Here is a 15774-nt window from a genome sequence, read left to right on the forward strand (position 1 = left end):
TCTATATCTATCTATCTATCTATCTATCTATCTATCTATCTATCTATCTATCTATCTATCTATCTATCTATCTATCTATCTATCTATCTATCTATCTATCTATCTATCTATCTATCTATCTATCTATCTATCTATCTATCTATCTATCTATCTATCTATCTATCTATCTATCTATCTATCTATCTATCTACTATCTATCTATCTATCTATCTATCTATCTATCTATCTATCTATCTATCTATCTATCTATCTATTATCATCTATCTATCTATCTATCTATCTATCTATCTAGCTATCTATCTAGCTATCTATCTATCTATCGACTATCTATCTATCTATCTATCTATCTATCTATCTATCTATCTATCTATCTATCTATCTATCTATCTATCTATCTAATCTATCTATCTATCTATCTATCTATCTATCTATCTATCTATCTATCTCATCTTATCTATCTATCTATCGATCTATCTCTATCTATCTATCTATCTATCTATCTATCTATCTATCTATCTATCTATCTATCTATCTTCTATCTATCTATCTATCTATCTATCTATCTATCTTATCTACTATCTATCTATCTATCTATCTATCTATCTATCTATCTATCTATCTATCTATCTATCTATCTATCTATCTATCTATCTATCTATCTATCTATCTATCTATCTATCTATCTATCTATCTATCTATCGATCTATCTATCTATCTATCTATCTATCTATCTATCTATCTATCTATCTATTTCTATCTATCTATCTATCTATCTATCTATCTATCTATCTATCTATCTATCTATCTATCTATCTATCTATCTATCTATCTATCTATCTATCTATCTACTATCCTATCTATCTATCTATGCAGACTATTCAGCCCTTTGTTTGCATTTTCCTATACTGCAAGTCATTGTCCGATATTATGCTATCGACTATCCGTTCCAATCGTTTAAGTAGTTAGGGTTATAGGTCCTTACTTGGCTTGGTACTGAATAAATATTTCGGCTATAATGTCAAATTCCCTAATTACAAAATCAACTCATACATTTCATTCTCTACAATGCAAATATGACAAATATAAATTGCATATTTTCAGGATGCACACAAAACAACATTAACAGCAAAGTTAAACTAACAGTAACATTAATGTTAGCTGCTCTGCAAAATAGCAACAATATGTTGGATGTTAATATAAATAAATACAAAAATACTCAGTTTTATAACATAACACATTAGTGCTAAACCAGACGTCAGTCGCTGCAAGTAGTTAGTTGGTCTAACGTTTTTTAAAAATATTTCTTTTGTTATAGATAAAATTGCTTCGAATAATCAATACTTCTTCAAACTATTGCATTAGCAATAGATGTAAATTAAACAATAAATAAATGGCTTTAATATTAGTTAAAAATTAATTTAATAAAAATGGAAAATACGAATAACTTAAGTAATGCAAATAAACTAAATGAAGGTGGGTACAACATAATACAAAAAAAAAACAAAGTTCTTCTTCATTTAATTTAAAAGGTGTTGTTTATATTTTTTTTAATAAAATGAGTGCTTAAAAACAAGTGAAATAAAAAAACAACAAGAAATACAATAACAACACTAGTAAATAATAATAACAACAAACATTGAAATGTAAAAAAAATGTACAGAAGAGAAAACTTTCTCTTGAATAAAAAGATAAAACAAAATCAAAACAAAAACAAAAACATGAATATCCCAGCGGTAAAAATATACATTATGTACTCGCTTATCTAAGTGATATTTCGTGGCAGTCAGTGGTGATGCTTTCACTTATTCTTCTACTTAGATTTAACATAAAAGTGTCCTAGGCTGCCACATCGATGTGCTCTCGCTTAGAATGTAAGCCACAATATCATTAGGACAAATTAAAATTTCACTTACATAATGTGTGGAGTTCTAAGCGAAGTTAATGAGACGCCTATAAACGCTTGCAAATAGTAATGTAATGTATGTAGATTACAATCCTATTTGCATTTGTCTTCCCTTTTTGTTATAGAAAAAATATATATTTTTTTATATTTATTTTAAAATTATGTAAGTTTATTTAAAAATGATTATCAAATAATAAACATGTATTATAGTTAATTCAATAAAAATATAATTAAACAATTTTAACGAAGATAAATGAAATTAATCTTAATTTTCTTTTGAAACTTTTGGCCATCTTCCTTTACAGATCCTGTAAACAATCAGGAGGAAATTATCAGTATTAAAACTAGAATGTATGAAATAAATTTACACCAATTTTTAAATCCATTTCTGCCGTTTAGATCACCACAATTATTTTAAATTTTTACAATAAAATAACTTTTTTAACAAAATACAACTTCACTTACAAAAGATCAACTTTAAACTGATACAAAAAGATTCTTCTTTTCATGTAGTATACAAAAGAAAAATAAAACGGTACTTTAGGTTTTTTTTTAAGAAATAAAAACAAAAAACAAAATGAAAAAGGCAGCTAACTCTCTGCTTAAATCGTAATCTATGTTATAATTAAAGTGCATGATATGTTGGATTACGCATACATTGCACTCTAAGTACTTAGATTGCTCGCTTAGAACGTCATACTGATGTCATCGAATATTATCTAAGTACTTTGTTTCATTTACCGCTGGGATGTTAGTTACAGCAGAGAGTTTTATTGTAACAGTTTTGTCACAGTTGATTGAGATAAATTTTAAAAAATATTTTCAAATAAAGTGCATTTTTTTTTTGTTTTTTCCTCGTGTTTTTTTTAGGTGAAGATTGCAATGGATTTGATAATCATAACAATGATGCAACCGAAACCGCCGAAGAAAATCCAAAAGCTCAAGCTTATTTAGATCATTTATTAAATGACGGCTGCAAAGAGGGTGATAGCGGTTATGAAATGGAACTGCCCACTTACTACAATGATAAATTATTTAGACAGTAAGTAGCGCAATACATATTTAGCAACGACCTAATGTAAACAACGAAATTTTTTTATTTGTTTTTTGTTAAATTCACATGTTTGAATAGTAGAAAGTATTTGAGTGTTTATTATGAAATAAAAAAAATTACTACACCTTTTCCATTTGTGCTTAAGAAATTTCTATTTTTTGGTTTGAAATTGTCTAACTGTTATGCATTTTTATATAAAACCATTTCAAAAATTAAGTCAATTAATTTCCTGAATTAAATCTCATCGAATAAAGAATTTATAATTCTTAAAAAGATAATTCGATTTCAATAATATGGAATTATAACTTTTAAATCTTTGATACAATTAGTTATGTATTTCTGAAATACAAATCGAAATGGTGTTGTATTAGTAAATTACAGCAATAAACTTGTTATAAACTATTTACCAGATAGGCTGCCAATTTTAAAATAGTTGATTGTTTGACTCAAAGATCATTAAACTAAATTATCAATTATGTTCGAATTATATATAAATAGTTAATGTTACTTTATTATAATAAATACAAATTATTTTATAAATAACAGATACGTACATATATTATACTACATTTGAAAATTTAGATCTTTAATATTGTATACTAATCAACTATATATCATTGAGCTGTTGTTTGTTAGAATACCTATCCGACCATTTAATTTAAAGAAACACTTCAGACATAGAAAATTCAGTCCTTTTTTCACTACTTTTTGATACCAAAAATACCACGGTACGCCCACGACATTTTCGGTAACTTTTCTAACTTATAAACTTTTGATAAATAGTCCACATACATATTTAGTAGTCAGTACACCAGTTTATAGTTCATTCTAGTCTACAGCATAGTCTAGTCTGTAGTTTACTCAATAGTGTAGTCTAGTCTATATTCTACTCTAAAGTCCAATCTATAGTCTACTCTATAGTATAGTCTTGTCTATAGTCTAGTCTTGTCTATAGTCTAGTCTTGTCTATAGTCTAGTCTTGTCTATAGTTTAGTATTGTCTATAGTTTAGTCAATAGTCTAGTCTATAGTTTAGTCAATAGTCTAGTCTATAGTCTAGTCTATAGTCTAGTCTATAGTCTAGTCTATAGTCTGGTCTATAGTCTAGTCTATAGTCTGGTCTATAGTCTAGTCTAGTCTAGTCTAGTCTAGTCTATAGTCTAGTGTATAGTCTAGTCTATAGTCTAGTCTATAGTCTAGTCTATAGTCTAGTCTATAGTCTAGTCTGTAGTCTAGTCTATAGTCTAGTCTATAGTCTGGTCTATAGTCTAGTCTATAGTCTAGTCTATAGTCTAGTATATAGTCTAATCTATAGTCTAATCTATAGTCTAGTCTATAGTCTAGTCTATAGTCTAGTCTATAGTCTAATCTATAGTCTAGTCTATAGTCTAATCTATAGTCTAGTCTATAGTCTAGTCAATAGTCTAGTCTATAGTCTAGTCTATAGTCTAGTCTATAGTCTAGTCTATAGTCTAGTCTATAGTCTAGTCTATAGTCTAGTCTATAGTCTAGTCTATAGTCTAGTCTATAGTCTAGTCTATAGTCTAGTCTATAGTCTAGTCTATAGTCTAGTCTATAGTCTGGTCTATAGTCTAGTCTATAGTCTGGTCTATAGTCTAGTCTATAGTCTGGTCTATAGTCTAGTCTATAGTCTAGTCTATAGTCTAGTCTATAGTCTAATCTATAGTCTAGTCTATAGTCTAGTCTATAGTCTAGTCTATAGTCTAGTCTATAGTCTAGTCTATAGTCTAATCTATAGTCTAGTCTATAGTCTAGTCTATAGTCTAGTCTATAGTCTAAGTCTATAGTCTAGTCTATAGTCTAGTCTATAGTCTAATCTATAGTCTAGTCTATAGTCTAGTCTATAGTCTAGTCTATAGTCTAGTCTATAGTCTAGTCTAGTCTAGTCTATAGTCTAGTCTATAGTCTAGTCTATAGTCTAGTCTATAGTCTAGTCTAGTCTAGTCTAGTCTATAGTCTAGTCTAGTCTATAGTCTAGTCTAGTCTAGTCTAGTCTAGTCTATAGTCTAGTCTATAGTCTAGTCTAGTCTATAGTCTAGTCTATAGTCTAGTCTATAGTCTAGTCTATAGTCTAGTCTATAGTCTAGTCTAGTCTATAGTCTAGTCTATAGTCTAGTCTATAGTCTAGTCTATAGTCTAGTCTATAGTCTAGTCTATAGTCTAGTCTATAGTCTAGTCTATAGTCTAGTCTATAGTCTATAGTCTAGTCTATAGTCTAGTCTATAGTCTAGTCTATAGTCTAGTCTATAGTCTAGTCTATAGTCTAGTCTATAGTCTAGTCTATAGTCTAGTCTATAGTCTAGTCTATAGTCTAGTCTATAGTCTAGTCTATAGTCTAGTCTATAGTCTAGTCTATAGTCTAGTCTATAGTCTAGTCTATAGTCTAGTCTATAGTCTAGTCTATAGTCTAGTCTATAGTCTAGTCTATAGTCTAGTCTATAGTCTAGTCTATAGTCTAGTCTATAGTCTAGTCTATAGTCTAGTCTATAGTCTAGTCTATAGTCTAGTCTATAGTCTAGTCTATAGTCTAGTCTAGTCTATAGTCTAGTCTATAGTCTAGTCTATAGTCTAGTCTATAGTCTAGTCTATAGTCTAGTCTATAGTCTAGTCTATAGTCTAGTCTATAGTCTAGTCTATAGTCTAGTCTATAGTCTGGTCTATAGTCTGGTCTATAGTCTAGTCAATAACCTAGTCTATAGTCTAGTCTATAGTCTAGTCTATAGTCTAGTCTATAGTCTAGTCTATAGTCTAGTCTATAGTCTAGTCTATAGTATAGTCTCTAGTCTAGTCTTTAGTCCAGTCTATAGTAGGGTCTCATATAGTGGATATTGTTTCACTTAAATACGTTTTAAGAACATTGCAGTACGTGCCAAAGTATTAGAATTCAGATTCTAACATACTTTCTTGAAATTTAAAGCTTACCTTGCATTAAATGTAATATTTTTACACTAATAAAAGCTCATAGTACGTACAATTTGTTTAATTAAATTGCAAAATATATGAAATAATTGCAACTAGTTTTTTATAAAGTTATTGAAATTTTACTGAAAAAAAAAACGATCATGTAAATAATTTACTTTAATAACTTTCATAAACTTGATTACGATTTCAAAAAATAAATAGACCTTAGTATTTATTTATTTTGATTGTAATTTTGAATTTGAAATTTTGTTTAATTAGTTTTCAATATACATATGTATATCCAGAATTCCTTGATACGCATAAAATTAGTTAATAATTTTTTAATGGTTAATCTTTTGTATTGCATTATAAAGTATTTAATTTTTTTATAAAAATAGAAAAGTTAATTCAAATAATATTAAAAATGTATTGTTCTTTATTTTATTATTAAAATAAAATCATCCAAAATTTATAATTTTTATCAACAAATATGTTGTTTAATAAGACCGGCATTAATACTTGTAAAATTGATATTTTTTTATAATTTTTTGCAATTAATTGATTAAAATTAATCGATTAATCTATTGAAAATTGTCATTATTTTAAAAATTGCAAACAATAAGCCCCCCAAACAATATAGCCCCCATGCAAATAGCTTTTACGCTTGAACGCCTCAAATTAGTGGATTGTGTGGCAAATCGGTAAGACGTTAATATGTCAGTTAAGATGAAACTCTATTGTTCAATTCACAATCAAGTTGTATATTGTACCTACTAAAGTGTAGTAACAGTGATTGTGAACAGATCTTTGCAGAAAGTCATAAGTTTATGTTCTCAATGGAAAAAAAATAATCAAAACAAATATACATAACAATGTGAAAGTATAAAAAAATCAAAAAATATTAAATTAATTAAACTTGCGAAATAAACCAAATTAATTTGTTTGAATTTTCAATTCTTTTATTTTTTTATTCCACATTTTAAACTAATAAATAAACTATTTTTAATAAAATTTTAGTTTTTTTTGTTGTTTTGGTAAACAGCTGTTTGTTTTTGATTTCAGTGTTACCACTTTATCGTTTTTTATGCTAAAATCGTTTGAATTTTTTGTTTATATGTTGAAATAAACAATTGGCAACACTAAAATTTCTTACAACATTCGAAAAACATATGAAAAATTGTCGTAGGAGTTGTATAGAGCTTTTGCATAGAAAATACCAACAACATTGTTATGACTATTGTAGCAGCTGCTGACATACAACGCATACAACGCTACAACATCGATTGTGAATTGAACATATATGTTTTGATCAAAAAGATAAAGTATTGTAATACTCTCTAATTAATGCCAAGTTTATATAATTCTCATAAATTTCGTATTCATATTAATACTGCGCTATAAACCCAGATGTATGTATATATATTCCATATTATCATTATTTTCGTTTCGAATTTATCTAAGAATCGCTTGTTTATAGGAACTGCAGAACCCGTATATAATACCTCCATACTATTGTCGGTTGAGGACAATAACTTGCAAAAGATATAAGTACATATTATGTATGTACCGATCTCCTGATGATATTGCACATTATGGTTTCTCTCTCATCTACGATGGAAATGAGTACCTATGTTTTGAAAAAGATTCTCAATATTTTTCTGATCAATTAACTCATACAAATGAGTAAGGCATATAACATTCAATATTTTATGTGCATATATCCGTCTATCAAGCAAGGGAAATGACGATTAGTTGATCATGACAGTTGACTTTTTTTCTGTGTGAAATACATATCAAACGTCAAACGAAGAAAAATACCTTAGTAGAAAATCTTTATTATAGTGTTATATTCGGCTATACCGAATTTTATATACCCACCACCAATGATCCTATATTAGGATTTATATTTTAGGAGTTTAATAGGCTTGATTTAGTTATCAGCCGGGCTCTACAGAATTTAAAGTAGTAAAACGCGGAATTTTATTTTAATTCCATAATTTTTGAATTTTTGTAGGGTCAATTATGGTCCGATATACACCATCGATTTCGTTTTTTTTTTCCAAAGGGATAACTTTACATTTGACTTATTATCAAACATTTCGCATCTCCTATATATTTGAAGTCGGAACGACAAATTTGTCTGAGATATTTCGGCTTTATATATAAAAATTCTGTAGATTCTTAAAATTATCAGACATGTTTTATGAAGTAACTTATTAGAGCGCATTTTGAAATTGAACGTGAGCTGCATATTACATTTTTAGTTTAATATCACATTAAATTTATTACATTAAAAATAAAAAGTATAAGTATTAATTAACTATTCAACATGTTATTATGCAGATATGTTGATTTGGATGACAAACTTTAACACCATTTCCATTTATATTTCAGAAATTTCTAATTGAATTTCAAAAAGTAGGCAATAGAATTTTCTATAATAAAGACTATTAACAGTTCTGTAGTCAAGACTTGACACTGCTTTATAGTCACTACTATAGGTTGCTCTATAGTGAAGAATGTGGACTGTTTTGTAGTCTAGATTGTAAATAGTTCTTTAGCGAAGACCATAGGCTTTTTATAGCCAAATTTAATATAAGAAAGAAATAAATTTAACAAAGAAACAAAAACAAATTGTCCAAGTTATTTCAAATCACTCACCTTTTTCTTTTGTTGTTCAAATAACGATATTCTCCCGTTTGTATTTCCTTGCATACAAAAACAATATTTCTATTTTGCAACACACACATATTTACATATACACATACCCCAGCAACTCTTTTTCTTTAACTTTTTTTCATTATTTTTCACACCTCATCACATCAAATTTTTTTTCAAACAAATTGTTTTTCTTTCCAAACTCTCCCACTTCCCCCTTTGTTTAACGCTTTCTCATCACTTTACAAAACGAATTTCGCGACAAACACCGACCGGCGCTCGGCCTAACAAAATTGCATTGAATTTTTGGCAAATTTTAAAACACTTTTTCAAACTAATAATTTAATACTTTTTTATAAACATTTTTACATAACGGTATTTATTAACAATTTTCAACAAAAATATTTAAATTTTAACAATTACTTAACGCTTTAGATTAATTTAAACAGGACTATTGACACTAAACAACCGAACACTTTAGAAATTTTTAGCAACTAAAGAAGAAGGCAAATAACTAAAGCAACAAATGGTTATACAATATGTCATTGTTGTTGTTATTATTAGCCCTCCATTTAAAGAGCAAATATCTAAAAACAATAACAACAATTGCTATAACTGATGGATGCTTTTTGTTATTGTTCCATTTCATTAGTTTTCTTAATATTTCTAAAGTGTTCCGTTGTAGAGGGTTAATGGTACTGTTTAAATTAAGCTGAAACGTTAATTAATAGTTAATAATAAAATATTTTTGTTGTTTAATATTAAACAAATGTTAAATTATAACGGGATATAAAAATTTTTAGAAATTAGTGAAAAAAGTGTTAGAATATTTAATAAATATGTGTATTATGCCAAATTTGTTAAGACAATTGTTAGAAGGCAGATTTTGTTTCTTAGTTTCCAGGGCAGCTCGTAAGCAGACAAACACGAAAGAGAGTATTGTTGAGTGGGAGTGTAATGTTTTGTTATTATACCCTACACCACTTTAGTGGGGAGGGTATATTGGATTTGTGCTGATGTTTGTAACATATAAAAATATTCGTCCTAGACCCACCTTAAAGTATACCAATCGGCTTAGAATCGTTTTCTGAGTCGTACGTCCGTCCGTCCGTCCGTCTGGCTGGCTGGCTGTCCATGTAAACCTTGTGCGCAAGCTACAGGTCGCAATTTTCAAGATAATTGGATGAAATTTGGCACGCACGTTTTATTTGACCCAAGGACGAAGCCTATTGAAAATGGTTAAAATCGGTCCATTATTTCACCTAGCCCCCATAGAACAGAACCCCCCGAAAAGGGCTTCTGAGCTCATAATTATGTTAAATATATAGATACATCGATAAAATACGGCATAACTAAGTTTTATAGAAGTCTTGATAACCCTGCCAAATTTCATAAAGATCGGGCCCCATTTGACCCTAGCTCCCATACAAAGTCCCCTTCAGAAAATTACTTGAATGTCCCAAATTAACTTATAAACACAAATATCGCGATGAAATTCAGCACAATAAAATATTATGTAAATATAAATATATTCACAAAATTTTATCGGGCTTGGTCCATATTTGCCCCTAGCCCCCATATAAAGCCTCTTTCAGAAAATTAGTTTTTCATCCATAAATTGCTTAAATGTATCGGAACAAGGGAATATTGAAGATAAATGCGATATTATGAAAAATAAATCACATTTAATATTCATAACTGGTGTAGGGTATCATATGGTCGGCCACGCCCGACTATACTTTCTTACTTGATACATTATTACATTTATTTAAAGAAATTGTCTGTAAGCAAAATGGTAGAAAAATGTAATTATTGTGTTTTAGAAGTGAAATAAGGAGACAACAACAACAAAAAGGTTCGTAATCTATATGACAGGCATGGAAAATTAAAATTTTTAAATATGTACTATGTACTAACTTATAACAAAAATAGTACTTTTTAGGTTTTAAAGTACTAAATTAATTTTATACTTGACTATAGGCAAGCCTATAGACTAGAGACTACACTATAGACTAGACTAGAGACTACACTATAGACTACACTATAGACTAGACTATAGACCAGATATTGACTAGACTATAGACAAGACTATAGACTAGACTAGACTATAGACTAGACTAGACTAGACTATAGACTAGACTATAGACTAGACTATAGACTAGACTATAGACTAGACTATAGACTAGACTATAGACTAGACTATAGACTAGACTATAGACTAGACTATAGACTAGACTATAGACTAGACTATAGACTAGACTATAGACTAGACTATAGACTAGACTATAGACTAGACTATAGACTAGACTATAGACTAGACTATAGACTAGACTATAGACTAGACTATAGACTAGACTATAGACTAGACTATAGACTAGACTATAGACTAGACTATAGACTAGACTATAGACTAGACTATAGACTAGACTATAGACTAGACTATAGACTAGACTATAGACTAGACTATAGACTAGACCATAGACTAGACTATAGACTAGACTATAGACTAGACTATAGACTAGACTATAGACTAGACCATAGACTAGACTATAGACTAGACTATAGACTAGACTATAGACTAGACTATAGACTAGACTCATAGACTAGACTATAGACTAGACTATAGACTAGACTATAGACTAGACTAAGACTAGACTATAGACTAGACTAATAGACTAGACTATAGACTAGACTATAGACTAGACTATATACTAGACTATAGACTAGAACTATAGACTAGACTATAGACTAGACTATAGACTAGACTATAGACTAGACTAGACTAGACTATAGACTAGACTATAGACTAGACTATAGACTAGACTATAGACTAGACTATAGACTAGACTATAGACTAGACTATAGACTAGACTATAGACTAGACTATAGACTAGACTATAGACTAGACTATAGACTAGACTATAGACTAGACTACTAGTACGAAACTATAGACTAGACTATAGACTAGACTATAGACTAGACTATAGACTAGACTATAGACTAGACTACTAGACTATCTAAACTATAGACTAGACTACTAGACTAGAACTATAGACTAGAACTATAGACTAGACTATAGACTAGACTATAGACTAGACTATAGACTAGACTATAGACTAGACTATAGACTAGACTATAGACTAGACTAGACTAGACTATAGACTAGACTATAGACTAGACTATAGACTAGACTATAGACTAGACTATAGACTAGACTATAGACTAGACTATAGACTAGACTATAGACTAGACTATAGACTAGACTATAGACTAGACTATAGACTAGACTATAGACTAGACTATAGACTAGACTATAGACTAGACTATAGACTAGACTATAGACTAGACTATAGACTAGACTATAGACTAGACTATAGACTAGACTATAGACTAGACTATAGACTAGACTATAGACTAGACTATAGACTAGACTATAGACTAGACTATAGACTAGACTATAGACTAGACTATAGACTCGACTATAGACTAGACTATAGACTAGACTATAGACTAGACTATAGACTAGACTATAGACTAGACTATAGACTAGACTAGACTAGACTATAGACTAGACTATAGACTAGACTATAGACTAGACTATAGACTAGACTATAGACTAGACTATAGACTAGACTATAGACTAGACTATAGACTAGACTATAGACTAGACTATAGACTAGACTATAGACTAGACTATAGACTAGACTATAGACTAGACTATAGACTAGACTATAGACTAGACTATAGACTAGACTATAGACTAGACTATAGACTAGACTATAGACTAGACTATAGACTAGACTATAGACTAGACTATAGACTAGACTATAGACTAGACTATAGACTAGACTATAGACTAGACTATAGACTAGACTATAGACTAGACTATAGACTAGACTATAGACTAGACTATAGACTAGACTATAGACTAGACTATAGACTAGACTATAGACTAGACTATAGACTAGACTATAGACTAGACTATAGACTAGACTATAGACTAGACTATAGACTAGACTATAGACTAGACTATAGACTAGACTATAGACTAGACTATAGACTAGACTAGACTATACTATAGACTAGACTATAGACTAGACTATAGACTAGACTATAGACTAGACTATAGACTAGACTATAGACTAGACTATAGACTAGACTATAGACTAGACTATAGACTAGAATAAACTTATCAAACGTTAGAAAAAGTACTGAAAATGTCTTATGGTACTGAATTTTCCATGCCTGGCTTTACCTATAATTGAATGAATTAGAATGACAAATGGACATATTTTGAATATAAGAACTAAGTAGAGTAAGACAAATAACATAGTCTTTCGGTACCGCTAAAATACCCCAGTAAAATATTTTCGAATTTTGGTAATGAGTATTGTAGGTAATGTAGTTATTTAACACATTACTTGGTAACGAGTGGTCTTTAATAATAAAATTATTTAATTTTTTTTTTTTTTTGGATAGGATTTGTAGCTAGTCTAATAATTTAATTTTATATTATAATAATCTAATTTTAAACCTAGTCGATATTAGAAGATTTTTGAAGAAATATTGATTTGTACCTTTGTGTAAAAACTATTCCAAATAGCACGATAAAACAACTTATTAATGGAGCATTGGGTAATAGAATAGACTAATAAACACAGAAAATAACTGTAAAGCTGGTTTTAAATCCGGAAAAGTCGGGTAAGCACATTTGTAAACAGTTATTTTTTGGTTATCGTCAAACAAAAATAAGTAGTATTCACCCAAAAAGAAAGTACTTACACTTTGCTCCAATATTACTTGCCTTCCTACCGGGTAAATAAAGATTTTGCTGGGACTGAACTCGCTTCTATAACAATTATGTATAAAATGATCCCTGAGACATCAACTGCAATTAGTTTTGATAATAAGCTTTAATATTAATAATGATGTATGGATGAAATTCGACACGAAAATTATTTGTATATATTTATATGTATATAAATCTCACTGCTACCCTTTTTCCTGGACCGGTCCATTATTTGTTTATTACTTAAGCTTTCAACATTTAGAAAATGTAAATTTATAATATGCGATCAGTTAGTAGAAAGCTTGCTTATAGATGAAGAGTATTTAAAATTTAGCATAGCCGATTATAGCACTCAAACTTTTATTATCAATACTTTTATTATATTTAACCGTTAAATTCAAAAACATATCTATCGATAAGCTTTTTCAATTAAAATTCGAATTTAAGTTTCTTTTTTTATAAGGTTACAAATTCGTAAAAAAAAATTGTTTAAAATAAACTTAATTTATAGAGAAGTGTATGCCAATCCCACCTTACTTTCCAATAGCTTTTCGTATGTAATATTTTTCATTCAAAATTTATACACATTTCAATGTACAATAAATATCTAAATAAATATAAACACAAGTCATTTAAATAAATTATAAAATCTTTTAACACACTTATAATTTGTGGGTAATACTTAGTAATAATTTGTTTTTTTTTTAATAATTGCTGTTGATGCATTTCACTTCAAATCAGACATTAATTGATTTGTACCTATTTACTTGATTATTAAATACTATTAAATACATTTCTTTATATTTTCAGAGGCCAAAGTTATTTGTCGAAATATCGCTTTGTTGTGCAAAGTGGTATGCTGGCCGGTTTAGTAGCTGTCTTAGCCATACCCTCGATATTAAAAGTGCTAATATGTACACGACAATCCTCTTCGCCAGCTACCGCATATCGACGTTATGTACGCACAATAATGCATACAACTGCCTGGTATTACTACTCACCCACACCGAGAACCTCGAAATTCTGGATTAGTTTAGAAGCGGTACGTAAGGCCCATTCGCGTTCTAGTCGTGCCTGTGCTAAATTGGGTGCTGGTCAAATAACACAAAAAGATTTAGCTTTAACACAATTTGGTTTTATAGGATTTCTAACATTGGGTGCTCATCGCATACAAATGTATGATGAAGATTTCCTAGAGTCCACCTCACATATGTGGCGTGTTTTAGGCTATTTATTGGGCATTAAAGATGAGTACAATATTTGCGGTGAGAATTGGGCCGAAACTAAACTGAGACTGGACATTGTTATGCGTAAAGTATATGAACCGGCTTTGGAGAATACTAGCAAAGATTTTGAGCAAATGTGTAAAGCTTTATTAGATGGTCTATGGCCAGTAAACACCAGTTTAACTGTGGGTTCATTTCTCTATATGACCAAACGTTTGGCTTATGTCAAAGGTTATGAATATTATGATTTTGACTATCGTCCCGGCACAAAACCCGATCCAAATCAATATCGTTATTATAAGGATTTAAATTGGTGGGATCGTATAGTGGTATTTTATGGCCTTCTATTAGTGACCTATTTACATAAATATACTATTGTACGTTGGTATCTGAATTTCCGTGTATGGATTAACGAACAATTAATGTATTATTTGCCTTATATTGCCTTCTTTAAGTATGGTATCAAGTGGGCTTATGTGCGTGTCTTTACCGGCAGTGGAGTACAGTCTTTTGATTTCCATTTGAAAGAGGATTAATTTTTTATAAAATATATAAATCAATATTTTTATAAAATTATTTCTTTAAAAAAGGCTTCTAAAGCATAATCCTCACAATATCGTTATCATCAAGAATTATAGTTTTAAGTATTTTATTAACTTATTTTGAGGAAAACAAAAACAATTAAAATATTTGCCTTATATTGCCTTCTTTAAATATGGATTAAATTGAACTCAATGGCAATAGAGTTTCATTCATTAGATTTTCATTTTGTAAGTATGAGGATTTATTGATGTAATATTTATGTAAATAATTAAAAAAATATGAATAATAAATAATATATAGTTTTTTATATTATTGAATTTTATAAAAATATGTAAATGTTGTTTGTTTTATTTACAATTGTAAGTTAATTATGAAAATTAAAAAGTAAAAAAGTAAAGCTCGTTCCTAATCGATGGTGTTATACCCTACACCAGGCATGAAAAATTTTTATTTTGAATTAGCACTAAATTATAACAAAAATAGTACTTTTTAAATTTTAAAGTACTAAACTAATTTTCCGTAAGACTATAGACTAGACTATAGACTAGATTGTAGACTAGTCTATAGATTAGATTATAGACTAGACTATAGTATAGACTATACAATAGACTAGACTATGGAGTAGACTATAGACTAGACTATAGACTAGACTATAGACTGGACTATAGACTAGACTATAG

At 29.2% G+C, this 15774-nt stretch overlaps 1 protein-coding gene across 1 annotated transcript; it reads left to right on the forward strand.

The window, feature by feature from the left end:
- The first annotated feature begins 1236 nt into the window (after window positions 1–1236).
- On the forward strand, window positions 1237–15418 carry LOC119607795. The gene is made up of 3 exons (XM_037961906.1): window positions 1237–1473; window positions 2774–2945; window positions 14136–15418. Exons 1-3 carry the CDS (start codon window positions 1428–1430, stop codon window positions 15085–15087), a joined length of 1170 nt encoding a protein of 389 aa, XP_037817834.1. The 5' UTR covers window positions 1237–1427; the 3' UTR covers window positions 15088–15418.
- Window positions 15419–15774: the final 356 nt, after the last annotated feature.

Source organism: Lucilia sericata, unplaced genomic scaffold (assembly GCF_015586225.1).
Source record: "Lucilia sericata isolate MDLA Ls3-8-SP2 unplaced genomic scaffold, ASM1558622v1 Contig000749F_arrow, whole genome shotgun sequence".
NCBI classification, from domain to species: Eukaryota; Metazoa; Arthropoda; class Insecta; order Diptera; family Calliphoridae; genus Lucilia; species Lucilia sericata.

What these genes read in the sequence shown, in the direction of transcription:
- LOC119607795 (XM_037961906.1), top strand. Translation starts at nt 1,428, where the DNA reads ATGGAAAATACGAATAACTTAAGTAATGCAAATAAACTAAATGAAG. An exon ending in TGCAAATAAACTAAATGAAG is followed by an intron (nt 1,474 to 2,773) that starts GTGGGTACAACA and finishes TGTTTTTTTTAG; the next exon opens with GTGAAGATTGCAATGGATTT. An exon ending in AATGATAAATTATTTAGACA is followed by an intron (nt 2,946 to 14,135) that starts GTAAGTAGCGCA and finishes TTATATTTTCAG; the next exon opens with AGGCCAAAGTTATTTGTCGA.